The sequence below is a fragment of the Myxine glutinosa genome, chromosome 12, assembly GCF_964187855.1.
Source record: "Myxine glutinosa chromosome 12, kmMyxGlut1.1, whole genome shotgun sequence".
NCBI lineage: Eukaryota > Metazoa > Chordata > Myxini > Myxiniformes > Myxinidae > Myxine > Myxine glutinosa.
The window spans coordinates 28,714,663-28,742,658 of record NC_136272.1 but is presented as its reverse complement, the minus strand read 5'-3'; the positions used below and the strand labels follow the sequence as shown (position 1 = coordinate 28,742,658).

Genomic DNA, 27,996 nt, shown 5'->3' with positions numbered 1-27,996 from the left:
AAAACAAAAAAAACTTTTATTTAATTTAAATTCTTGTATAAACAAAACAATCAATTCACTGCAATTCATCAAATAAGTCCTTTAAATTACGCATTCGTGGCTGTCAAAGGTCGTGTGCTGCGATCGTCTCGCCATTTCGCTTGGCATGATTTTTCAATCAATGGGAATGAAAAATTCGAGAAAAACGTTTATAAAAAAAAAAAGAAAAAAAAAGGGAAGAGAATTTCTGAACGCATCTTTTTCTTTTTAAAGAAAATAATAACATAACTGCCAGTAAAGAAGCACAACAGTTATTGGTTACCCAATGAGTGTTCGTGAAATAATAAAAAAAAAATGAACAAACAGAGCGATTAAAAACTTTGGTTCCAAATACAAGGTTCTGATAATAATAATAATAATAATAATGAGCAACATCTGTTAGGCCAGAGGCAGCGTCATCAACCGTTGAGACCAAAATGACCTTTCTGATACTCAGCATTAAAAGCACGTCTTCATGACTTGATCAATTAATTTTAATGGGGCTTGAGAAGTTTCAAAGTTGGCTCTTTGCTGCACTTCTACAATCATATCACTTATGTAGTTGACAACTTAAGTCAAGCTCGACTTTTATTTTTTTAACCTTCCAGCATATCAACTGTATTAATGGTAGTGCTTAGCAGTATCAGGTGAGAGCAAAAGTCTCTTCCTCTTCTTTTTTAAAGTCTGAATGATTGATGAACCACAAGGTGAGTTGGCTATGTACAAAAATGGCAACCATCGACTCTCAAATCAACAGCAAAACAAAAGGGGTCAGTAGACCTTCTTAACAAAGGGCTCAAATTAAGGGACACTTTGTGTAGACTTAACAGCGAAGGCCGCATGGGCCGAAGCGGCCTGAGCTGCACCCCTGCTTTGACGCGAGTCATGCCGCTCCTTGCAGACCGGGCCGGTGCAGAATTTTGGACTTTCACTGCTCCGAGAAGGAAAACGGCACGGCGTACGCCATCGACTCGTTTACAGGACTCATTTTTGTGCGTTACAAGGCTGCGACTTTAAAGGGGGAGGGGGGAGGTAGGGGAAATTGACGTCATTTGTCGTTGCTCAGGTGTGCATCGGCTTCATCACAAGATACCCAACTGCATTAGTGCATTAGCGTAAGCCATCGGTCTCATATTAGGATGTTCCTGTGAAATGGCACAAAAAGGGTTCAAATATTAGATCATCGACTACAACAGAGAGAAGCTTAAAGGAAGGCCTAAATACAGTAAACACTTAAATATTGTGGGGTTATGTTCCTGGGAAATGCCGTGATATTCAAAACCAAGGGCCTATGGGAAAAAGGGGGTGGGTTCATGAGCTTTAGGAAAATATAGGGGAAGGTGGGCAGCAGCCAAAATAAATACATCACAATTCAAACTAGAGAGTTCAGAGAACACGATACTCCACGCAGTTACTTCAATTTTAATTCAATTTAAGTAAAATTATGATTTTAACGATCGTTTTAAAAAATCCGAACGTTTAGTGTTATTGAAGTACTGTAGTCCAGATGCAGTTCTGAACACCACCCTTATACACCACCACATACATTGAACCTTTATTTAAATTGAACTACTGCAAAACTGGAGGTACCTGTATTATGACAGACTATTTGTGTTCTTCAGTCTTCAGTGATATAATTCAAGTTAAATAAAATAAAGACTGTAATAGTCACAAAATTAAATTATTTCAGGTTTTACCACCATTTTCCGCGGTGTCTATTACACCACCGTATCTAACACATCACGTCACATTAGTTAACCTTGTTTATGTCCTTTATGATGTCCTTAAAAACAGTGCATTTCCTGTTTGGATTGATTTTAAATTTTGTTTGACACCCAGATTTAAATAAGTTATTCCTCAATCATAACCTATCGATTATGAACCAATAAGATGGCTGCGCGGACATGAGCCAATTGCTCAACACTGTTTTTCGCTTCACGTGTGTGTGGTAATAACATGCAAAATAAATATAAATTGGCTTTGCGATGAAGTCTCCTGCTGCGTTTAAGCAGATTAAACATGGTCCCTCCTACCATTCCTCTCCTATTAATATCTTGACTTGTTTCCCTTTGTAATCTGTCGATGTATTTCTTTTTACCCCACGCACGCGAAGCAAAAGGCAGAGTTAAGTAATTGGTTCATGTCCGACCGTCTTATAGGTTTATGATCGTCAGTTTATGATTGAGGAACAAATTATTTAAATCGAATGTTATATTTTGAACACAAATCGGACTTTGAACACGCATGAATATGAAGACAGGTCTTTCGTTTTACCCTAACATGCCTCTCAATTTGTCCCGACCGCACATGAGCAGGGAGGAGTGTGATGGTATTTTTACTCCGTCTCCCTGCTGGAAGTCAAACAAAATTGAAAATCAATCCAAACAGGAAACTTGCTGTTTTTAAGGACGTCATGATGGACACAAACGACAGGCACAAGTAATTAATGCAATATGTTAAATCGGGAGATATAACAGACACTGCAGAAAATGGTGGTTATAACCAGAATTAATTTATTTATATGACTTTTACAACCTTTATTTTATTTAAAATTTAATTATATACTTGAAGACTGTAGAACACCAATCGCCTGTCATAATACTTCCAAAAATATCCAGTTTTGTAGTACAGTACTTCAATTTAAATAAAGGTTCAATGCGGTGGTGTATAAGGTGCTGTTCAGGACTACTTAAATAGCACTAAACTTTCGGATTTTTTTTGAACGATCGTTAAAATCAATACCTTATTAAAATTGAAGTGACGCTGCACATGGTGTCATGTTCTATAAACTCTCTAGTCGAGTACAAATAGTTATGCAGCTTGGTAAACCAGCAAATAAATAATTAAATATATAGATATCACTTTTGTCCATAGTTTTACGCTTCGGCACCATTATTAACTTATTAACGGTGTGTGACAGAAAGAACAAAAGTTTAGTGCTGCAAGATAACAGCAAACGATGACTTACAGCTCAAAAACTGTGAATGGTCAAAATTAAGCCCTAGATTTGCACACAAAGAGGTTGCCCGCGATTGGTCGAAACCGTGATATTTAAGGGTTTACTTCAAAGAAAAGCAGAAAACTCTCATTAGGCCTAACAAGTTTATGGTTCACTTTACCGAACCAGAAGGGCACCACAGTGGTGTCATGAGTGGGATATTACATGTCAAACAATTTGGTTTGTAAAGAGTCAGCAGTTTGCAAGAGCTTAACATCCGAATTCGAGGACTTTGTTACATGTGGTGAAAAGTACTGAGATCTGGGTGTGCACATGGACCCTATTGGCAGCTCCAAAGGAGTCTTTGCACAAACCAAGACTACAAGTGGAAGTGAATGCTCTCAAGGACATTTGTCACGTCATAATTTCACGTCATAATTCACTTTGAAAATACCGATGAGAACAACTTGGATGGTCAAAATTTGTGTTTGTGTAGAAAAACAAACTAAGGGACTTTTTGAATCACACACGCTGGGAAAAAATGGTAAATCCAAGGTGACATACTTACCACAGCAGCAAACTGCCGGAACGTTGGTTTTAATTCAGGTGCCTTGAGGTGGATGTAAGCTCCTTTGTTTCCCATTTGGTCACTGCATTTGAGAATGTACAATTAGTCAAGAGTTTTGCAACTCGTCCACATCCAGTACTTCTCTCAAACAATCCTTGATTTTATGCGTTTTGGTGTCCGTGAGATGCATAAACCCCTCCATATCTCTTACCTCCACCAAAAACAACAACACAAAATGGCGGCAGGCAAAATGACGACTCAGATGTTTAGAATAAAAGCTTTCAGGAGAGTAGATTCAAGACCATGCACAACTCACCGGACCCTATTTGCAGTGCTCACCAGTAGTTTGGAGCAGAGAAGACTGTGATGCAGTGACCACCATGCGCCACCTCATAACCCTCAGGCTTCACCTCGTGGCTACGGATGATCAAGTCGAGGCCGTTCTCCTCGAGAAAACGACAGGTCACATCCGGCCCAAACTGGCAGCTCACTCCACGCTTACTCACCGACCGTCCGTTCTGTGCACATTCAGATATTCTGGCCTTACAACCATTCCTCTATGCTTTCCCATTACACTTCCACTGCTACCCAAAGCGAGCCATTAAAGCAGTGCTAGAGAGGTATTCCTGTAAATGCCGGATGGCTCATCTAAATTAGATGTACAGTGATGCGCATTGCCAAGTCCAAGATTGCATTAGGAGACCAGATCCAAAAAAAAAACAATTTTGATCTGGATTCGGACCTGAACCAAAAGCTAATCAGATTGTTGTCACCTAACCAACTCATTCATAACTTTTGGAAATATTACGCTATCTATTATTTTTGCCCACATCACTCAATGGTGAAGAATCACTTAAATTTAAAAATTCTCGTATCTGGATTCAGATCTTCACCAAAATCGAATCGATTCGTCCTTGTGACATACCCAACCTGTCCACCAAGGATTCGTCTGAATCTGCCCATAACCCTTTTTGAGATATTGTGCTATATATTCGTCTAGCCCTATAAATGGTGAAGAATCACTCAAAGCAGATCCGGATCCAGATCTTCACCAAAATCTAATCATTTAGTCCCTGTCACACACCCAACTTGCTGGAATCTCTCCATCAAATTTCGGCTGAATCCATCCACAACTTTGAGATATCAGGTTCACAAACAAACAGCCAATCAAACAGACAGGGGTGAAAACATAACCTCCATCCACCTTCGGTGGTGGAGGTAAAAATAAAATACAATTGATAAACTTGCTCCTCTGGCTGTAAATCTGATTGCCCTACCTCTGGCTGAGGGTCTGACCACAGGAGGTCACACATCGGCCCTAATGAGGGGAGGAGTGGGGATTGGTCGGGGTTTGGAGGGAGGAGAAAGATGAACATTTCAGTTTGATTCGAGCAGAAGCCTACATACAATGTATGGAAATCAAATAGGTGGAAACCCGGCTTAAGTGGCTGTAGCTTGCTGGAACCTCACCAGAGTCGGGTGGTTGTCTGTTCCGATTAATGTTCCGGATGCTGTCCAGAGTAACACCATCTTCCCTGAAAAGTCCGCCGTGCATTACCTGCCCAGTACAGTGGTATCCGTTATTACAAATCATCTTGCTTTTATATAAAGTAAGTTTAAATAACTTAACAATATGCATTATGGTGATGTTGAAATCTGAGGGAGAATAATTCAGAATTTTAAAAATGTTTCATTCCACTCATTTTAAGCAGAGGTTCAAACCAAAGCATCTATCACTGAACTTTGTGGCGAAGCGGAACTGATTTTTGCTCATGCCTTATATAAACAGCATGGATGGTTGAGGAAGATGTTAGCTGACTTTAAGCAGATGGAAGACGACCTCGGGCAAACTATAGAGTAAATAGAGCAGAATGTTTCTGATCTACAACATATTGTCTTTTGATTAAACCAATCAGCAAAGCAAAAAGCTTATTTTTGAAAATTCGAATATTTTTTTTGCTTTTCCAAATTTTTCATAGGTCTTATTTGTGGCATAGCACATTGCCCACCGAGAGTGGGCGGAGAAGGGCACTCTTGCCGAGAGGAGGTGGCAGTACCCGCTTGTTAACACAATTCAAGAGAAGCAGACATACCCTCTTAAAAACATCCCACTTAGTTTTTCTACACAAATAAAATTCTTCCAAGGTTATCTGAGATAAATACATCTCTTTGCAGGAGACCAAAGTTATGACGTCATCGGTGTCCAAAAAACAGCAATTAGAGATACAACTGTGGTTTTACCCATTTTCACGAAACTGCTGATACAGACATTTGAAAGTTGGAGGATTTTAGGATTCATTCACTTGTATCTTAATGTGCAATTGAGGTGCCGATGATGTCATGCACCGCCTCGTATAGCGCAATGGTTGTTTCCTCATGAATTGGTGTTGGGAATGAGCATCGATATAAAAACAATTTCACTTCCCAAATATCAGCTCTTGTAATTCTATATAGAACAACTTCACTGCAAATAAATAGCCCATGGTCACATCCCATTGGTATTCAGTTTTGCGATGTCCTGACCAGCACACGGCCGTTGATGCACTGTGCAAGCGGTAGCCACTGGAAGACCTCACTGAAAAGGTCGAACATCTGTGAGGTGTACTTTGCTTTCACTTCTCCCTCAAACCCGTACATTTGGTTCATGTTGTCAGTCTCGTGGTTTCCTTGATGGGGGAGGGAAGAAGGAAAGTGGGATTTATAAAAATCAGACAAGAAAGGTCACGCGCCAAATCAAAGAAATCCATTTCTAGATATTATTCAGCAATGATTTATTTGACAATCCCTGGTGTTGGGCTAGCGGCTAGGGTGCCGGCTTAGGATCCAAGGATCCTGGGTTCGAATCCCGGTCGATCGCTGAATTAACGCCAGGGGGGTTGACTCAGCCTGTCATCCTTCCGAGGTCGGCTAATTGAGTACCAGTTCACTGGTAATTCCCTGTTTGTCGTTAAAGGCGGCAAAAAGGGTTGGCGTCAGGAAGGGCATCCGGCCGTAAAACATTGCTTCAAATAGGGGACCGAAAAACAACAACAACCACGGTTCCCGAAAAAGGCCAACCCCCGCTTTGCGGGGGAAAATGGCCTCTAAAGGTGGTTATTATTATTTTTTTTAATGATTTATTTGACAAAAAAGTGCAAAAATGTTATATCGGTTTTATCCATTCACAAACCAATGTCCTCGTATCCATGAGCGAAGGCTGATAATAGATTCACGAGAACATACAAAACAAGAAGACATCATGCAGAGCACGATACTGGCAAAATCCACCCCTCCCCAAAATAAAAACTTGCCATGGATACATCAAATTGTCCATTTCATAAAGATTAAAATTGACGATCTTAATGAAAGCTCGGGTCAATCGGATTAAAATTGATGACTTTTCAGATCCAAATTGATGATATTAGAACTTTGATTTTGAGTTGACCTTTTGACCGCAAAATAGTTGTTTTCCAAATTCAGTGATGCACTATGTAATTGCTGTTTAATTTTCAACTTAATAGGATGAAAAGTGACGATTTTTCAGATGAAAATTGATTATTTTGGGTTTGACTTTGAGTTTACCTTTGACCTTTTGACCTCAAAAATAGTTGTTTCGCAATTTAGTGACTCAATATTCAAATGCTGCTTAAATTTCAAGTCAATCAGATAAAAATGACAATTTTAGAAATTTGACCTCAAGATGACCTTTGACTCTTGACCTCAAAATCAATAGGCTTCTTCCTTATGACCAACTCTACCATCTGGTGAAGTTCGTGAAGATTAGTTTAAAATTGTTACATGTAGGCGATTGACAGACAGACAGACAAACAGACATACAGAACAACGCACAAGACCAACCAATATACTTGAAAAATCTTCGATTTTGCAAGTAATAAAGCATAAAATACATGTATGCAATGATAAACTGCATTGGTTCATTTGGTTGCTGCACTGATCCAACCAAATTGACAACACTTGGAGTGCTATAGCTGAAGACGTACAGTATCCTGATCTAGTATGGAGAGGCTGTAGGCAGAAACTTAGAAGCTACACATTACAGGCAGGAGGATTCACACATTCATTTACCGCACAGTCCCTACGCAGAAGCTTAGGTGTGAGTAGATGTACCGTAGCAACGAGAAGTTTAGCAAGCAATGTGCGTATAAACAATGCAGGGAGGTGAGGGAACTTACCACGCAGAAGGTAGAAGTGGTCAGGGTAAAGCACTTTGAAGCCAAACAGAACCAGAATCACTTCAAGTGACCACGAACCTCTGTCTACGAAATCACCATTGAACAACTGAGGTCTGGTTAAGGACAACCTTAGAGAAGTACAAGATGCATCAAAGTAGAGACACACAAATTGGGGAGGGGTGGTGGGAGGGAAGGGGGTAGACAACAGAGGTGGTGAGAATGGAGAGAGGGGGCAGCTCATTGAGTGGAAGGGGCTGTCAGACAATGGTTTAGTTCCAACTTGAAGACACCAATCCTATGGATTAAGTACAAAAGTGTATGAACATCGATATCTCTGGCAAGAAGTCAGCGATGCAACCGACTATTAATCCACTGATGCTGGTGGTTCATTTGACTCCTCAAACTAGGGAATGCGTATTCAGCATCAATAAATGACATTGCTACATTCAAAACAAACCATCTTTGCGCTCAATGACTGCAAACGCAACAAACTACCATTACCTCCTCCACCGCAGGTGGACTGAGGTTATGTTTTCACCACTGTCTGTCTGTGAGCAGGATATCTCAAAAAGTTGTGGACAGATTCAAATGAGATTTGTTGGACATCAAATTGAGAGATGGGACCAAAATCGATATACAGAACGATATTTCAAAAGGTTGTGGACAAAACTAGGTGGACGAGTTGGTTAGGTGAAAACAACAAGCCGATTAGTCTTTGGTTCAGGTACGGATGCAGATGCGGCCTATCAGTGGGATACAAACCATAAACTGTTCAACCTGGTGAGGGTATGTATGTGATCTACCGAGTGCCGTTCTAGTTGTGGCTGTATTCATCTTGTTTACCCCGAGTCCTCCTCTCTTCCTCATTCTTCCCCACATCCCTTATTTCTCCAAGTCTCTCTCTATTTTGGCCTGGATCCCTGCTGTTGGCACGTTTCCCCCGCCCCCCCCCCCCACTTTCGCTATCGTGTTTTGTTATGTTACATCCTGATCCATTCCTGATCTAGCTTCTTCATGAGCCTCGACATTGTATACAAAAATAAATAAATAAAGTATCTCTTTACAAAACTTGGGGAGCAGGTTTCAGACATACTACAACCTCATCTCTCTGATTTAATGGCATAATGAGCACTAGACGTTCGGGTAGTTGTGATTGCTAAGATAAAGCTAAAAGCACATCTCACCAAAAGGTGTAGTCATTGCTAGTAGGAGTCATTTCCATTAAAGTTTGGTTACCTGTTCACCTGCCGTTCCTCTGGGAGGTGTCTGAGGAACCACAGACATTCCATCGTTCAATGCCATTTCTTTTTGGTTTTTCGTTTCCAGCATGAGTACAAATATAATTGAAAGTGAACAGATTAAATTTATTCCACAACTGCAATCCATAAACTCACATGATAAACCTACTTATTGAGATATCAAAATCAATTCCCAGTTGGAATTCCCCAAAAACGTTTTAATTTTATCAAATCTATCGACAAGATATCAATACATCGCTCACAAAGGGCCACCACTGGTGCTGGGACTCGGTACAAAAAGTCGGTTCGAATCCGGCTCGGTGATTTTGGCAAAAAGTTGATGGGTCCCAGATGGGCTCGGAAAAGTTTGCAAAATTAATTTAATTATTTACTTATTTTCTTTTAAAATTTCTTCAAACTCGAAGAGACTTTTAAAACAGGCAACTTTGTGATGAAACAAATGAATTTTTGCTCCAGCTAAATCGATTTACTTGGTTGGAAAGCTAATCAAATTATTCGGAACAAAAATTCCTTCGTTTAATTACAACCTTGCCTGCTTTGAGAACCTCTTTCCAAGTTTGAAGACGAAGAAACGCAAATGGTTTCTTCATTTAGCAGTTCGAACAGAAACATTTATTACTCGATCAAAGCAGGAACCCTTTGGAATGACACAGAAGGAGCATACAAAATTATATCATCATCATCCTTTTCTTCTTGTGGCCGTGGCCGAGACAAACGTATATAATTACACTGTAGTAATATTTCTCTCAGCAATAACGAGAAGGGTACTCGGTAGGGCACATACCTCCACCAGGCTGAACAAGTGAACAGTTTATGTTTTTTATCCAACTGATAGGCTGGATTTGGATTCGGACCTGAACCAAAATCTAATCGACTTGTTCTTGTCACATAACCAACTCATCCACCTAGTTTAGTCATAACTCGTCCATAACATTTTGAGATATCCTGCTATGTATCGTTTTTGGCCATATCTCCCTAAGGTGAAGAATCACGTTAAAAATACTACTAGCTGGATCCAAATCCGGATCTTCACCAAAATCTAATCATTTTGTCCTTGTCACATACACTATCTCTCTGCCAAATTTCGTCTGAATACGTCCACAACTTTTTGAGATATCTTGCTCACAGACAGACAGACAAACAGACAGACAAATGAAAAATCGGTCAGAGACCGAGGACTTACCGGAATGTACTTTTTTTAAATCGGCCATTTTGGACAAATATGGCGGCCGAACCACGTGACCGATGACATCATTATTTGTTTTCTAAACTAATTTATTCCTAGATTATGCTCAAGAAATTTCATCTTGATCGGATGAAGTTTTGTACTTGTCGAATTATGATGTCATAATGGAGGCACCTATGACATCATCATTAACATATTTTATTCCCCATGGAGAGTTCTTTACAATGCGCCATGTCTCAATTTTTCCTATTCAGCACTTTCGGAGATATAGAGGTGCAAAGTTTTTCGGTTTTTCCAAGATGGCGAACGAACCACGTGACCGATGACCTCATCATTATTTGTTTTCTAAACTAATTTATTCCTAGATTATGCTCAAGAAATTTCATCTTGATCGGATGAAGTTTTGTACTTGTCGAATTATGATGTCATAATGGAGGCACCTATGACATCATCATTAACATATTTTATTCTCCACGGAGAGTTCTTTACAATGAGCCATGTCTCAATTTTTTCTATTCAGCACTTTCGGAGATATAGAGGAGCAAAGTTTTTCGGTTTTTCCAAGATGGCAGCCGAACGAATTGACCGATGACGTCATCATTTTTTTTTTTTCTCCACCAGTTTATGCCGATATGGCGCTCAAGAAATTGCATCTTGATTGGATGAAGTTTTGTACTTGTCGAATTATTGAATTATGTCAGTCGTGATATCACCCGATAATGGAGGCCTTGGGCCGAGAGAGTTAAAAATTGGACACAGTCCATTCCAGGGCAAGACAATCATGTGTGTAAAGTATGGCGATGCTATGTCCAACGATGTAGACGTAGTACTGTGCACAAACAGACAAACAGACAGACAAACCAACCAACCGACATACTTGCCGGAATCTTTTCCAGCAAGTAACAAACAGAAAGACAGGAGTGAAAATTTAACCTCCATCCACCTTCGCTGTGGAGGCAACTCGAGAAAACTCAGGTTATGCGACAAAACATACGCGACACTCGACGAAAGGATACGTATTGGTTGTCCTCGGATGGCAACCCGTTGAGATGGAAAATATTAAGCAAGTCATAGTACTGACCATGAATGTCTCCACAAATCGAGATCATTTCTCCCTGTCCGTCCAAGTGGGAAGTCCACAAGAAAAACTCCATGATCACACAGTCATACGTGAAATAGCTCGTTCAACGGAGACGATTCCCTTGGTCACCCTCAACCCGATCGACAATACACGAAGGGTCGGCATCAATCAATAATCTTCAGCTGACCAATCACTTTCTTTTTTTAAAGCTAATTGGGTCATGTGAATTTAACTTGACTTCCCACTAAAATTAGGAAACGCAAAGGATGTACGACGTACGTATATTGGCAAACCAAACAAGCAGACATGCACTTTACTAAATAATTCAAAGCCAGACCATTTTGGGATAAGTAGATTCACAATGCTGACGCTTTCCCCAGACCTCAACTTACATCTTTGAGATTGATTTCCATGAGGCTCGGTAATTTCTGAAGTATCTGTTTTACTTGTAGCAGGATCTGCAAAGAGAATAGTGAGAAATCTCTCCTGCAATCCACTAACTGGATAACAACACAATGCATTTGAGCTCAAACACAAAATACCAGTGCACTGAAAATAGCAACAAAACATTCCATGGTGACAGACAGCTTAGATACTTACAGTACTTCAAAAATAATTTAATACTTACATTATTTGCTAACTGGTATGCCCACCCAGGTCATAATATCCTCTTCGACTAAAGTGTATCGAACAAGCCCGGCTACGCTGATGTTAGACGTTCGGTCTTGTTTGCTTTAATACAGAAACCAAAACCAACTTGATTTAAAAGCATAGGGGCAATACCCCTGGCACTCACAGTATACTACACTGACTAAAGGTATTTTAAACCGTATCATGGCATTTTTTTACCAATTCATGGTTGCTGGAATACAGAGCAGCAGGTACAATCATACCAGCGTAATCATAAGACTTTCAAACAAGAGCTTCCAGGGAAGCAGAACTCAACTGAACTGACTGGACAACTTTAAAGTAGGTCGGGTCTCACATGCCAAGTTTGATGAAAATTCGTCAATATTTTTTATTTATGTTCAAATTTTATTCAAATTTTACAATTTTTTTAAAAAAATTTAAATTTAAATTTATTTTAATTTAAATTAAATTTTTTAATTTAAATTAATTTAAATTAAATTTATTTAAAATAAAATTAAATTTAATTTAAATATTTAAATTTAATTTTTTTTTAAAAAGTCAAGTTTTAAAATCATGTTCTTCTGCTCTTTCACTCCCTCTTTCTATTCTCTTCACCCTCTCTTTTGCTCAAGGTCATCTGCCATCTGCTTGGAAATCAGCCAACATCACCGCTTTGCACAAAAAAGGTGCAAAAACAGATCCCAGCAACTACAGACCAATCAGCCTTCTCCCAATTATCAGCAAAGTCATGGAATCCATCATTGCTTCAGATATTAAATCTTTCCCCTTCTCCAATGGCTTGATCGCTGATCATCAATTTGGTTTCAGACCTGGTCACTCTACTCTGGACATGCTGCTTCTGCTTTCTCAACAATGGATGGAGGTCCTCAACGCCAAACAGGAAATTAGAGCTGTCTCCCTTGACATTTCACGTGCCTTCGATACGGTCTGGCACCCTGCTCTGCTCACCAAACTCTCCTCCTTTGGTATCCATGGAAATCTCCACGCATGGCTGGCGGACTTCCTCTCTGGTCGTAGTCAACGTGTGGCCCTGAATGGGTTTCTCTCATCTCCTCTTCCTGTTCAGGCTGGAGTTCCCCAAGGCAGTGTTCTGGGCCCTGTGCTTTTTCTGGTCTTCATCAATGATCTCCCGGACTCTCTTGAAAATCCTCTCTATCTCTTTGCTGACGACTCTACTCTCTGTCGCTCCATTCCTCATCCCTCAGATCGGCAGTCTGCAGCCTCCTCGCTCTCTGCAGACCTGGACAAAATCACAGACTGGTCAAACAAGTGGAACATGTCTTTCAATCCTGACAAATCTCACACTCTTACAATGTCTCTCCGAAAGGACCGACTGGACAACCCTCCCATCTACTTTCTCAACAATCCTCTCCAAGAAGTTCTGTCGCTCAAGCTTTTGGGTCTCACTATCTGCCATGATCTTTCTTGGGAAAACCACATTTCCAAGCTGGCCTCCAAAGCCAGTCGCCGACTGGGCATCCTCCGTCGTGCGAAGTCCTTCCTTGGCACACCTGAGCTCCTCACCACATACAAGGCTTTCATCCGCAGCTCAATGGAATACTGTTCCCCCCTCTGGGCTGGTGCTCCTGCCTCGCACCTTGCTCGGCTTCACGCTGTTGAGGCCAAAGCTTTCAGAATCATTGGCATCTCCTGCGATGTAGTCAACTCCGAGGGCCTTTCACTCACTCACCACAGGCAGGTTGGTGGTCTTTCTGTCTTCTACCGACTCCTCTCCGGCCTTGCTCCCCCAGCTCTCTCTGTGCTCTGTCCCCCCAATATTCCTTCAGGTCGCACAAGATCTGCCTGCAACCCTCTTATGGTTAAACTGCCAAAGTCTAGGCTCTCTGCTCACCTTCACTCTTTCATTCCCCTTTTCTCCCGCCTCTGGAACAAACTCCCCCACTCCCTTCAATCCCACTCCTCCCTCCAGGTCTTTAAAACAGCTGTTCACCACCATCTCTTATCTTCCCCCATCGAAAACCTTGATCTTTTCTACCCCCGGTAATTCACCCCAGAGTCCTTGCAGTGTTCATATGTTTTATTCCTCTCCCACCTCCCCCCAAGTCCTCCTCCCGGTAATCCCACCTCCCACCGGTAATCCCCAAGTCCTCCCGATGTCCCTGCTCTCAAATGTTGTGTTTGTGTCCTTCCCCCTCTCTCCCCATCTTGTCTGCCGCTCCCCTTGTTTTTTGTGTGTGTTTGTGTGTGTGTGTGTTTTTTGTGTGTTTTGTGTGTCGGTTTGTCTTTTTGTGTGATTAATGTTAGCTCTTTCACGAGCCTCGATCTTGTATACAAAAAAAAACAAAAAAAAACAAAAAAACAATTGTGGACGCTAGATTGTTAACGTCGTTTCGGAGCTGAAAACAATATGGCGGCCTATGGCGGCCATTTTGTGACGGATCGGGTTGGATTGCAATAGCAACCTACCTTGTGTGGTAAATGTTGATCAAAATCTGTTAATATTTGTGGACGCGAGAGTGTTAACGTCGTTTTCATGACCAAAAACAAAATGGTCGCCTACGTCCGCCATTTTTCAACGGATCGGGCTGAAATGTAATACCAGCCTGGTCCTTGGGGTAAGGATGCTGCATGTCAGGTTTGATCAGAATCGGTTCATATTTGTGGACGCTGGAGTGTTAACGTCGAAAAGTTAACGACGACAGACGACGGACGTAATCCGTATGTGATGAACATACGGATTGAGGGTTCAGTATGTGATGAACTCAACCAGTTGAGTCAACAAACTTCCCCATAATCATACGTAATCATAAACCTCGGAACTTCGTTCCAGGTGAGCTAAAAATTACAGAAGCAATGGTTGCAATACTGTACTGTGCATATAAACCGTTTGTGCAGTTGTTTGGATGGCAAATTACAGGGCCAAACGTGGATCACATATTTCCCACTGGCACAATCACATCGTACCTGGTAAGCATACTTCCGATGAAGTTTTTTTTGTTCTCCAAACCACTCCATCAGCTCTTTCATGAATGTTACGGTAATGCTGCCATCACCTTCAAGCTTGGGTCCCGTGTAATCATCTTCGATGGCTGTAAGAAAAGCAGCGGAGAAGGAAAAACATCAAACTCTTTCCGAACTCACCTGTCAAGGACATAGTCCGTGGGCTGAGTAGGGTTTACATGCACCCCCCCCCCCCCCACAACTTAACTTCCCGGGTATGTCCATGTACCCCCCACCCTAGGGGTTAGGAAAAACCATGTTAACAGAAAAAAAACTCATTCCCTCATAGTTTGACCTCTGGTGACCTCATTTGCATATAACACATATCTTTGTAAAGAGTGTCCCAGGACAAACATTTTGAGGGGTCATATGCAACCATAGGATGACTAGGTAAAAAGTTATGGCCATTTGAATTTCGCCTACCCCTAATTTTCGGAAATCACTGACACAGGGGGGGGGGGGGTAACATCAAAATATGCGTGGGAGGTACCTTGGGAATGAGTTTTTTTTCTGTTAACATGGTTTTTCCTAACCCCTAGGGTGGGGGGTACATGGACATACCCGGGAAGTTAAGTTGTGGGGGGGAGGTGCATGTAAACCCTACTCAGCCCACGGACTAATAGCAGTTCGATACACCGGGAGCTTATCAGTAAAACACGACGTATCAAAGGAATAAAACAAAATATACTTTTGCACCTCTTCGCATCAATTTTTTGAGCAAACATACTCATGGATTCGATGTCCATCATATCTGCGACGGACTTGGAATCATCGCTGGCAATTGCTCTCTCGAAGGCTTTTTGCTTCACGATCTTAGCGCACTCCTGGTACTTCATCTTGGCATCCTTATCATTTGGACGAACTTTCATTACCTGGAAGGGGGAAGAAAAAGGCGGCAAAATGACCAAATGTTTGGTTGAGCCATTAAAAGGTCTGCGGTGGAGTGAAGACTAGCGTGGAGAAAGGTGACCACACCAAGGGCATCAACCCAGAGTTTAAGGGGATGGAAGCACTTACAGTCTCGTAATCTTTGAGTGCAGCTTTGAACTTCCCCAAAGCCATGTTTGCCGTGGCACGACGGTAGTATCCTTTGACGTAGTTGGAATCGATACGAATGGCAGTGGATGCATCACTAAGTGCGTAACCGTAGCACTCGGTGCGCAGGTAGGCCAAGCTCCGATTGCTGTAGTACACGGCATTGCAGCTATTTAGCTTTATTGCCTCTGTGTAGTAATAGATTGCTTGGTCGTAGTTCTTATCTGTTGGGAAGAGAAGGGGGTTGAAGGAGAAAGAGAAAAATCAAACTCAGAGCGAAGAGTTTGAACTCTGAACATTTAAATGTGGTTTGAGAAGGGGGTTTTTTTTGGGGTTTTTTGTATACTGAATCGAGGCTTGTGAAAGAGCTAACATTTACTTCACAAACAAATCAACCAGACAAACAAAATGTATAAAAAGAGGGAGCGGAAGACAAGATGGGGAGAGAAGGGGAAGCACACAAACACAACATGTGAGAGCAGGGAGATGTGTGGGAGGGAGAGGGCTTGGGGGGCAGAAGCGTGGGAAGGGGGGGGGGGGGGGGTGGGAGAAGTATAAAACACAAGGACACCAAGGACTTCCAGGACAGAAGTTGGTATTTCAAAAAAGTGGAATTGGGGTGAAATTAGCGGGGGTAGAAAGATCAAGGTTTTGGATGGGGGAAGATAAGAGATGGTGGTGAACAGCTGTTTTAAAGACCTGGGGGGAGGAGAGGGATTGAAGAGAGTGAGGGAGTTTGTTCCAGAGGTGGGAGAAAAGAGGAATGAAGGAATGAAGGTGAGCAGAGAGTCTTGATTTTGGCAGTTTAACCATAAGAGGGTTGCAGGCAGATCTTGTGCGACCTGTAGGAATATTTGCGGGACAGAGCACAGAGAGAGCTGGGGGGGCAAGGCCGGAGAGGAATCGGGAGAAGACGGAAGCATAGGTTTTCATTCTAGTTTATTCTAGAATTCTAGATTTATTCTAGAAGGTTTTCATTCTAGTTGGAAATCTTTAATGAATAATTGTCTGATAAACCATTAGACAAGAGCTCACTTAACATTCCTATCCAAAATATAATTTTATCAGCAATCTGCCGATCATCAAATACATATTTGATTAGACATTATGATCAGGGCACCGGCACACAATAGCCTACTTTTTTGGAAAATTACGACTGAATCGTTGGTATCTACTAGCAAATGCAAGCTGGCTTAGTGCTCTTCCACCTTCACCTCCATCGTGGGATTCAGAAAGGCTCAGATCTTTGTAAGCGAACCACGGAGTTATCCAGACCCAAGTTAGATGACCTCTGCCACCTAAGGTGGACAGAGGTTGTGTTTTCACCCCTGCCTGTTGGCTGTGAGCAGGATATCTTCAACAGTTATGGACGAATTCGGACGAAACTTGGTGGGCATGTTGGGGGTGTGTGTGTGTGATAAGGACGAATCAATTCGATTTTGGTGAAGATCGGAATATGGATCTGGATACGACAATTTAAAAATGTATAAGCAATTCTTCACCATTGAGAGATGGGGCCAAAAACGATACGTAGCACAATATCTCAAAAGGTTATGGACAGGTTATGACTAAACTTGGTGGACAAGTTGGTTAGGTGACGAGAACAAGCCGATTCGATTTTGGATCCAGATCCGGCCCATCAGTGGATACAAAACATAAACTTTTCAGCCTGGCGGAGGTTTGCTCTCTATCGATATCGAGTGCCGTTCTGGTGTCACATGGAATTATGCCCGACTGGAAGCGCGTTCTTGTCGAAGATCTAACATAGAGATAGAGCCAATCTCATAGATAGGGCCAACCGTAGATAGGGCCAATCTCATAGATAGGGCCGTAGATAGGGCCAACCTTAGATAGCGCCAATCTCAATTCCTGTTGAGAATCCTTGTTTAAGAGGGTGGGTTGACTTACCAACACCTCTTAGTTCAGCAAACCATGGTAAATGGACACACATTTAATTCCCGAGACAATTAGAATAAAATGGCAGCAGTTGCTTAGATTTCGCTCCCACCCACTTCAGATTTCCAATGGACAAATTGCTAGTCCAGACGAAATCAGAACATGCGGGAGGCAAGTGTCCGGTATGTGACGAAACACAAAGCCCTGAGAAATTGCGTTCTGCCCAACCTCATAAACTCCCACTCAAGACAACATGTGCACAGCTGCTAGGACAATTCGACATGAGAACAAAAATTACTCCATGATGTATTGATGTCCAATTCATACCGTAGACAGGGCCTGAATGCAAGAGCAAAATAAAATATGGTCTAAACAGCATTATTAGCTGTCGGTAAACGTTCTGCAACGAGTATCGACTTCTTTTTTTTCACAATTGATGTAACACTAACGATCACGAAAGAGCTGCTTGTACACATGATAAGTAGGAAGACGCTGGCATAAGGAAACATAAATGCACTTTTACAGGAATACTCTACTCTACACATTCATATACTCCCCATGTACCATACACCATTCATATACTCCCCATGTACCATACTCCATTCATGTACTCCCCATGTACCATACTCCATTCATGTACTCCCCATGTACCATACACCATTCATATACTACCCATGTACTCTACACATTCATATACTCCCCATGTACCATACACCATTCATATACTCCCCATGTACCATACTCCATTCATATACTCTCCATGTACCATACACCATTCATATACTCCCCATGTACCATACTCCATTCATGTACTCCCCATGTACCATACTCCATTCATATACTCCCCATGTACCGTACTCCATTCATATACTACCCATGTACTATACTCCATTTATATACTCTCCATGTACCGTACTCCATTCATATACTCTCCATGTACCGTACTCCATTCATATACTCTCCATGTACCGTACTCCATTCATATACTACCCATGTACCATACTCCATTCATATACTCTCCATGTACCGTACTCCATTCATATACTCTCCATGTAAAGTACTCCATTCATATACTCTCCATGTACCGTACTCCATTCATATACTACCCATGTACCGTACTCCATTCATATACTCTCCATGTACCGTACTCCATTCATATACTACCCATGTACTATACTCCATTCATATACTCTCCATGTACCGTACTCCATTCATATACTACCCATGTACTATACTCCATTTATATACTCTCCATGTACCGTACTCCATTCATATACTCTCCATGTACCGTACTCCATTCATATACTCTCCATGTACCGTACTCCATTCATATACTCTCCATGTACCGTACTCCATTCATATACTACCCATGTACCGTACTCCATTCATATACTCTCCATGTACCGTACTCCATTTATATACTCTCCATGTACAGTACTCCATTCATATACTCCCCATGTACCGTACTCCATTTATATACTCTCCATGTACCGTACTCCATTTATATACTCTCCATGTAAAGTACTCCATTCATATACTCTCGATGTACCGTACTCCATTCATATACTACCCATGTACCGTACTCCATTCATATACTCTCCATGTACCGTACTCCATTTATATACTCTCCATGTACCGTACTCCATTTATATACTCTCCATGTAAAGTACTCCATTCATATACTCTCGATGTACCGTACTCCATTCATATACTACCCATGTACCGTACTCCATTCATATACTCTCCATGTACTGTACTCCATTCATATACTCTCCATGTACCGTACTCCATTCATATACTACCCATGTACCATACTCCATTCATATTCTACCCATGTACCATGCTCCATTCATATACTCCCCATGTACCGTACTCCATTCATATACTCCCCATGTACCGTACTCCATTCATATACTACCCAATACCCATGTACCGTACTCCATTCATATACTCTCCATGTACCGTACTCCATTCATATACTACCCATGTACTATACTCCATTCATATACTCTCCATGTACCGTACTCCATTCATATACTACCCATGTACTATACTCCATTTATATACTCTCCATGTACCGTACTCCATTCATATACTCTCCATGTACCGTACTCCATTCATATACTCTCCATGTACCATACTCCATTCATATACTCTCCATGTACCGTACTCCATTCATATACTACCCATGTACCGTACTCCATTCATATACTCTCCATGTACCATACTCCATTTATATACTCTCCATGTACAGTACTCCATTCATATACTCTCCATGTAAAGTACTCCATTCATATACTCTCCATGTACCGTACTCCATTCATATACTACCCATGTACCGTACTCCATTCATATACTCTCCATGTACCGTACTCCATTCATATACTACCCATGTACCATACTCCATTCATATTCTACCCATGTACCGTACTCCATTCATATACTCCCTCATACTGTCCGGGCATTGGACCGTAAATGCGTCGAGGTTGGGCTTTAAAAGCCGAGCCTGAAGCGAATGCGTTTTCATACAGGAAATTGTTAATGATAAAACAAGTAACTAGAACAGCACTCGATAGCGCACATACCTCCGCCAGGTTGAGCAACTTACGTTTTGTATCCCACCGATAGGCAGGATCTGGATCCTGACCTGAACCAAAATCAAATCGGTTCGCTCTCGTCACCTATCCATTACCCAACTCATCCACCTGGTTTTGTAAAACTTGTCCAAAACCTTTTCAAATATCATGCTATATATCATTTTTGGCCTGATCTCTCAATGGTGAAGAATAACTTGAAAATTATATAATTGCCAGATCCGAATATTCACCAAATCGAATCGATTCGTCCTTATAACACACCCAACCTGTTTCCCTGATTATGGCTGAATCCGTCCACAATGTTTTCAAATGTCCTGCTCATAGACAAACAGACAGGAGTAAAAACATAACCTCCGTCCACCCTTATTGGCAGAGGGAACTAGAAAGGCACTCGGTAGAGCGCATACCTCTGCCAGGCCGAACAGTTTAGCTTTAGTACCCACAAATAGGCTGGTCTAGATCCGGACCTGAACCAAAATCGAATCGGCTTGTTCTTGTCACCGAATAAACTCGTCCACCTCGTTTTGTCACAACTCTTCCACGATGCTTTTAAATATCTTGCCCTATATCGGTTTTGATATTGTGTAGATCTGGATTACCTCTGCATTAGTACATGTTCAGCGTAATCTTTCAATTGTGAAGAATCACGTAAAATGTAAAAATTCTTCTATCCAGATCAGGATCTTCACCGAAATCAAATTGATTCGTCCTCGTCACACTCCCAACCTGTCCACCACGTTTCGTACAAATCAGTCACAACTTTTTGAGATATTGTGCTCATAGATGAAGAAACAAGCCAACAGACAGACAATCATGGGTGAAGACATAACCTCCACCTACCTTTGGTGGCAGAGGGAGCAAATACTATCTATATAATAATACCGTAAGGACTCGACTTTGTTATCCCTTTTACGCCGCACCCAGTGACCCGATGCCCACGGCACTAATGCATTTTCCATCTACGAACCGCGCTCTTTGTTTATCACGTACAGCCATACTCGAAAAATCTGAATTCGCCGACTTTGGGACCCAAAAGCATCCGATTATCGGCCGATACGACGCCATCTTACGACACCATCGTATTGGCGTCTGCTGGGCGAAGGCGATGCGAGCCGTCCGCTGATTCGACAGTCGAGTGGTGTGATGGGTGGTGTGAACCAAATGGTCTTTTTATTCCCTTGAACATTTTAAATTAGGATATATAAGGAAACGTCGTTATCGTCATTTTAATAAAGTTAAATGGAGTGACGTTGCGATACTCGGGGTGCGTTGCATAAATCCTCGTAACTCAGAGAGGTGTAGCAGGTGGCAAGACGTAAGGAAGCTTAAAGATAACGAGCTGAAAACAGACGAACGATATCCCTTCCGTGGATGTTCCACGGGTTTCACGTCTTTATCGTCATTTTAATAAAGTTAAATGGAGTGATGTTGCGATCAGTGAGTTGTATACGAAGAGATAAAAGGATGGCATTGACTTTGAGACGGTACGTGATAGTTGGCTGCGGCTGGCTGATGCCACATTTTTTTTTTCTAAGTGCCATGGATGCTGATGGACATAATAAAGGTATCGGCTGATCTCTCATCGTAATATTACCCGATGGAAATGAACTGTTTCTTTGTTTGTCATTTCCTGTGCAATAATGTCAAATTGATAAGTCAGACATCCTTTTCTATGGACAGCTGCTCTCCTTTTCGATGGCATCGTCTATTGATATGCATGTTCTTCTTTCATATAATTTTACACATTCACAATCAGTATTTCAATTCTTGCAGACATTGGAAAGGAGGTTGACTCACAGGCCAACTCTCTGGCTCAATCACAGGCCGACGCACAGGCGATGTAATTGTGAGTAGCATTTTTGCACAAGTGAAAATTGATCTTTCTTCCTAACTCTTACTCGGACAAGCAAATCCCCTATGCCATCCATAATGGTACACTCTATCCATACACCACATCCTTCCTTCCGTGGATGTTCCACGGGTTTCGGCTAGTCTATATAATAATAGCGTAAGGACGCGACTTTGTTATCCCTTTTACGCCGCACCCAGTGACCCGATGCCCACGGCACTAATGGATTTACGATCTACGAACCGCGCTCTTTGTTTATCACGTACAGCCATACTCGAAAAATCTGAATTAGCCGACGTTGGGGCCCAAAAGCATCCGATTAACTGCCGATACGACGCCATCTTACGACGCCATCGTATTGGCGTCTGCTGGGCGAAGGCGAAGCAAGCCGTCCGCTGATTGGATCGGCGAAGGCGAAAGCAAGCCGTCCACTGAGTGGACAATCCAGAGCATGCATTTGTGCCGGTGTCGGCGATCGTTGTTCATATACGCACTCTTCATTCTCATCTTTCTTCCTAACTCTTACTCGGACAAGCAAATCCCCTATGCCATCCATAATGGTACACTCTATCCATACACCACATCCTCCCCTCCGTGGATGTTCCACGGGTTTCGGCTAGTAATATAATAATTCACTCACTCGAATGCGAAAACACAAGTTGATGGTAACCATCACAACTTTCATCACAAAAAAAGAAAAATTCACTGCACACCCAGAATATAACAAGTTACAACTTGTTCTGTCCAGCGGTTTAGGTGTGAATACAAAACAGACAGACGTGAGACAGTGTACTAAAAGATATATTATAGTTTACTTAGAGAGAATAATTGACATACAGTACTGTATTTCATTATATTATGACTTGTAATTCCAACTCCCACCAGTGATGGCATAAATGTAAACCAGTGGTTCTCAAACTTTTTTGGACTACCGCCCCCCTCTGCCCTCTTGGACCGGCCCAATGCCCCCCTTGTCCTATCGTTCGTGGTCGGACACCCAGAATTTATGTAGATAGGAAGCAAAAATAACAGAAGCCAAATATTTTCTGAATAATATTTTACTTTATTTTACTTTACTTTTTATTTCATTTTGCACGACCTACAATGTTTCAGAACAGGTCCAGGTGAGGCAAACTGGGAATCTGTTATCACAGGCCCAAATACCGTTAGTGTGAAGGGTGGGCCCATATCTCCACGAATCTTCTCAAGGTGATTGCAATAAACGAGCAGCTCTTCATCAGAAACAGCAGTTTCCTTTGCCAACTGGGGAAAGTGGTACATATCTCTGCGGCCGAGGGTTTCCCTGTGCAGAGTCGCCTTGGTTACGAACGCGCCGATCACTTTCTTTGCTTTAATCAGTGTCATATGGTCACCCTGGAGTTGTTTGTTGACATCATTCAGTATACTGAATATGTCCGTGAGGTAAGCCACATCATGCTTAATCGCATTCACTTTCTCCGATAGCTCCGTATCAATTTCCGACAGAAACTCGACCACTGTTGAGAAGACGGCATGGAAACGGGTCAAACCTAATACCTACACGACATCAGCAAATATGTGATCATAAAAACCATGCGGAGGGGGAAAGAATGTGGTCGTTGATTGGATGGCCAATTTGCCGAATGGCGCCGGGTAACCTGTGCAGACTGCAGGAAGCCCAATGAGCGCTCCAAATCGCCGCTGCTCCTCTAAATTGCCAGTGCCCCCCAAATCATTGCCAGCGCCCCCCTACCGCCGTAGACTCTGGAGCGCCCCCCTGAAAGTTCCCAGCACCCACTGGGGGGTGGTAGGGACCACTTTGAGAACCTATAATGTAAACAAACAGGGCCATGAAAGTTTTGAACTAGCAGAAACATTCCTGGATGGACACGGACACACACACACACACACACACACACACACACACACACACACACACACACACACACACACGTCCTTGAGGTTTGGCAAAATAAGAACACTCCTCCATTGACCTCACGCACAGGCACATGACCGGAGATGAGTGGTCGCATCAGGAATAAAATCTGACACGTGGTGAGACACGGGGTCTATTGGCCTGAGGAAGCTCACTGGGAAGTGAGTGAAACATTGCCTGAGACAGGGTCTGCTCTTGCTGATTACTTGCTGCTCTTGCAGAGTAGACGTAGTTACATTTTGTTTGGAAGCGCCTTAAAAAAAAAAAAGAAGTATAATCTCAACTGACTCAGCCTAAGCACCAGTTCACTGGTGATTCCCTGTGTATCGTAAGAAGCGACGAACAGGGTTGGCGGCAAGAAGGCCGCCAACCTTCCTGCGGATGTCGAATTAGAATTCCCTACATCCCTACATACATACATACATACATACATTAAATTAGAATTCGACATCCGACATCGAATTACAATTCCCTACATCCCTACATATACATACATAAAATTAGAATTCGACATCCGACATCGAATTACAATTCCCTACATCCCTACATACATACATACATACATACATACATACATACATACATACATTAAATTAGAATTCGACATCGAATTAGAATTCCCTACATCCCTACATACATACATACATTAAATTAGAATTCGACATCCGACATCGAATTACAATTCCCTACATCCCTACATACATACATACATACATTAAATTAGAATTCGACATCCGACATCGAATTACAATTCCCTACATCCCTACATACATACATACATACATTAAATTAGAATTCGACATCCGACATCGAATTACAATTCCCTACATCCCTACATACATACATACATACATTAAATTAGAATTCGACATCCGACATCGAATTACAATTCCCTACATCCCTACATACATACATACATACATTAAATTAGAATTCGACATCCGACATCGAATTACAATTCCCTACATCCCTACATACATACATACATACATACATACATACATACATACAATTAGAATTCGACATCCGACATCGAATTAGAATTCCCTACATACATACATACATTAAATTAGAATTCGACATCCGACATCGAATTACAATTCCCTACATCCCTACATACATACATACATACATTAAATTAGAATTCGACATCGAATTAGAATTTGACATCCGGCCTTAAAACATTGCTTCAGAAAGAGGACCACGGTGCCCAAAAAAAGGCCAACCTCTACTCTGCATGCAAAATGGCCTCTAAAGGTGGGTCATACATACCTACATACATACATACATACATATATATATACACACATATATACATAAAATATATGAATTGGGTGATATACAATATATGAATCGACTTCTTTATTACATCATGCCATACAAATAATATCATTTTTACAGCATAAGGCAAACCTTCAGTGCCTCCTGTACACTTCTGTACACCTGTAGTCTCTTTGCAAAAACCTTACACAACGTGCAGTACAATTAGTACATTCTATCCCCAAAATTGCATCATTCGTAAAAGCAATTTCAAGACCATTTCTGGGGGAGTATATCGTCGGAGCCCCCGAGATTTGGCAGGATGCCCGCAGGCCAGAAGGAAATTAGAATTCGACTCGCTGCGCAATTTCTTGCGGGAAACCCTGTAAATATAACCTAAGTGCACAATCAACAAATTTTAGCAACTTCGAGTCGATGCAAACAAAGCAGGCATATGAATAATCATTTAAAACGACGCCATCATGGGTGAACTGGCAGATAAACATTGTAAAGCCAGCACTTGAGCATGCCATCCATCATCAGCATGTTGACAGGTTAGACTCATTAGTAGAAATTGAGAGTTGTCGAGCAGGTAAGAATATCTTGTTATTATGATGTTGGATGCGAGTACGTGCTTTGCCCTTCTTGTTAGCCTTTTGGAATGAAGACTTGGCTTATTTGTGCTTCATGATGCCGCCAACCCAGACGAAAAGTTCCCTGTGCACTGTGCAGTGTACATTGTCATTGGCAATTAGATAAAGCAATCACCCGTTGGTAAGGTAGTGTACATCAATTTGGCGTAGAGCTTACACACTTACCTGTGAGCTGTCAGGTGTGGCTTCCATTCCCCACCGGAGTATAAACTGTCAGGTTGGTGCTTCACAGGGAGGGCATTGCATCTCAATGTGCGGGGTCCCTCGGATAGACGTTAAGCCGGTTATCCTGTCTGCTAACACGAGTTGGGGGTCGGATGTTAAAGACCCCACGAGGTCTTTTTGCAAAGAGTAGGTGAGTTATTTCCGGCATCCTGAACAGATTACAAATAACAGGCCATACTAGCTTCAGTTGAACTTTACTCCTGGCAGGTCGCTTCGTGAAAGACTTGGGCCAAATATGATTTATTTATTTTTCCCCCAAACGACCCTACAAGGTGGGAATACATTATTCATTAACCTGGGGGTTATGGTCCATTAGATTAGAGAAAAGGCAACTTGTCTAATCATTTCGTCTCAATGTCTGCTGTCCGCTCCAAAGATGACCGCGAAGCACCATTGAGGTCGTACTACTACTACACCCCACGTGTGCAAAATAAAAAAGGACACGTTCGGCCTCAGCTTGAGGGGCCTCGTGATAGTAGTCAGCAGACGACGTGGGTCTAACGGACGGGGAAGCGTCCCGAGCCAGTACAACACATGTGGTTAATTAAGGTAGGGCCAAATGAAACGTCCAGCACAGCAGTGTCCGTGAGTACATACGGTCACCCACCGCTGAAGAACTCGTTAGCCTTCGTTTTAAATGCCTCGGAACGTTCCAGGTCTTCTTGAGAAGGAGGAGAGGCGACTTTGTCATTCTGTCCAGCCTGAAAGTCCTCGACAACCTGCTCACTGGTGGTCGCCATGTTGGCCGGACGAGACACGGCAAAACCGCCGCTTTGACTAAGCGGATTCGTGTGGCTCGTCCCGTTGGGCCTGTGTGTGCTTTGTTCATTCAATGACTACTTCCGCCTCGTGTTAAACATCCGCCGCTTCTCACAACCAGATTCGTAGCATCATCGCTGCCTGTTGTAGTTGTTGTTGTTGTTTAAAATGCCTGTTTTCAAGGGGCGACTAAAGGTTAATATTAGAAAGTTTCTACTATTAACAAGCAATTAGCCATATTATGTCATCCGATTCAAAGTAGTAATTAAACCCATCCGTTGTCGGAAAGCATGGCTTACAATCGTCGTTTCATTCATTTATGGGTGTTATTCAACACTTTAGGTTACTTCCGGTTAGCGACGGTCGCCGCCATTTTAACGCGATGAAAACAACTCCTAAGCAACGATTTGAACGCCGTTGCTCTTTGTGACTGTGTCCCAATTGGGATTGGGCAAGAAAATTGTCCTTAGAAACATCGAGCAGATGCTTGGATTGACGATCCCAAGTCGAGGGAACGAATTGAGTATGCTGACTTGTTTTGCGACTTGGTAGAAATCCACGGTGGAGTTATGTTAGTGACGTTAGAGATTACTTCGTAATTAACAAATTGCTAATTACTACGACTACTGGTTAATCAACAATTGGTGATTAGAATGAAGTCTTTATTTAAAAGTTTACAGCTACAGTAATTTTAATGTAAATATGGAAAAAGTTATGAAATAAGCAACAGAAGTAACGTGTTTGTTGCCGTTACCTAGCAACCAGTTACATTGTCAGCTCCATTGTCTCCATTGTCATTGCACACCTGAGCTCCTCACCACATACAAGGCTTTCATCCGCAGCTCAATGGAATACTGCTGTCCCCTCTGGGCTGGTGCTCCTGCCTCACACCTAGTTCGTCTTCACGCTGTTGAAACCAAAGCGTTCAGAATCATTGGAATCTCTCGTGATGAAGCTGATTCTGAGGGCCTTT

General features: G+C 42.0%; 1 protein-coding gene across 1 annotated transcript; it reads right to left on the bottom strand.

The window, feature by feature from the left end:
• Positions 1-2: 2 nt before the first annotated feature.
• Positions 3-27,136, bottom strand: PPP5C (protein phosphatase 5 catalytic subunit). Its single transcript, XM_068132902.2, has 13 exons — positions 26,872-27,136; positions 15,852-16,093; positions 15,562-15,706; positions 14,799-14,923; positions 11,615-11,680; positions 11,158-11,256; positions 7,697-7,802; positions 6,048-6,190; positions 4,995-5,082; positions 4,802-4,842; positions 3,864-4,042; positions 3,525-3,606; positions 3-1,163 (listed from the first exon to the last, which is right to left on the bottom strand). Exons 1-13 carry the CDS (start codon positions 27,002-27,004, stop codon positions 1,101-1,103), a joined length of 1,512 nt encoding a protein of 503 aa, XP_067989003.2. The 5' UTR covers positions 27,005-27,136; the 3' UTR covers positions 3-1,100.
• Positions 27,137-27,996: the final 860 nt, after the last annotated feature.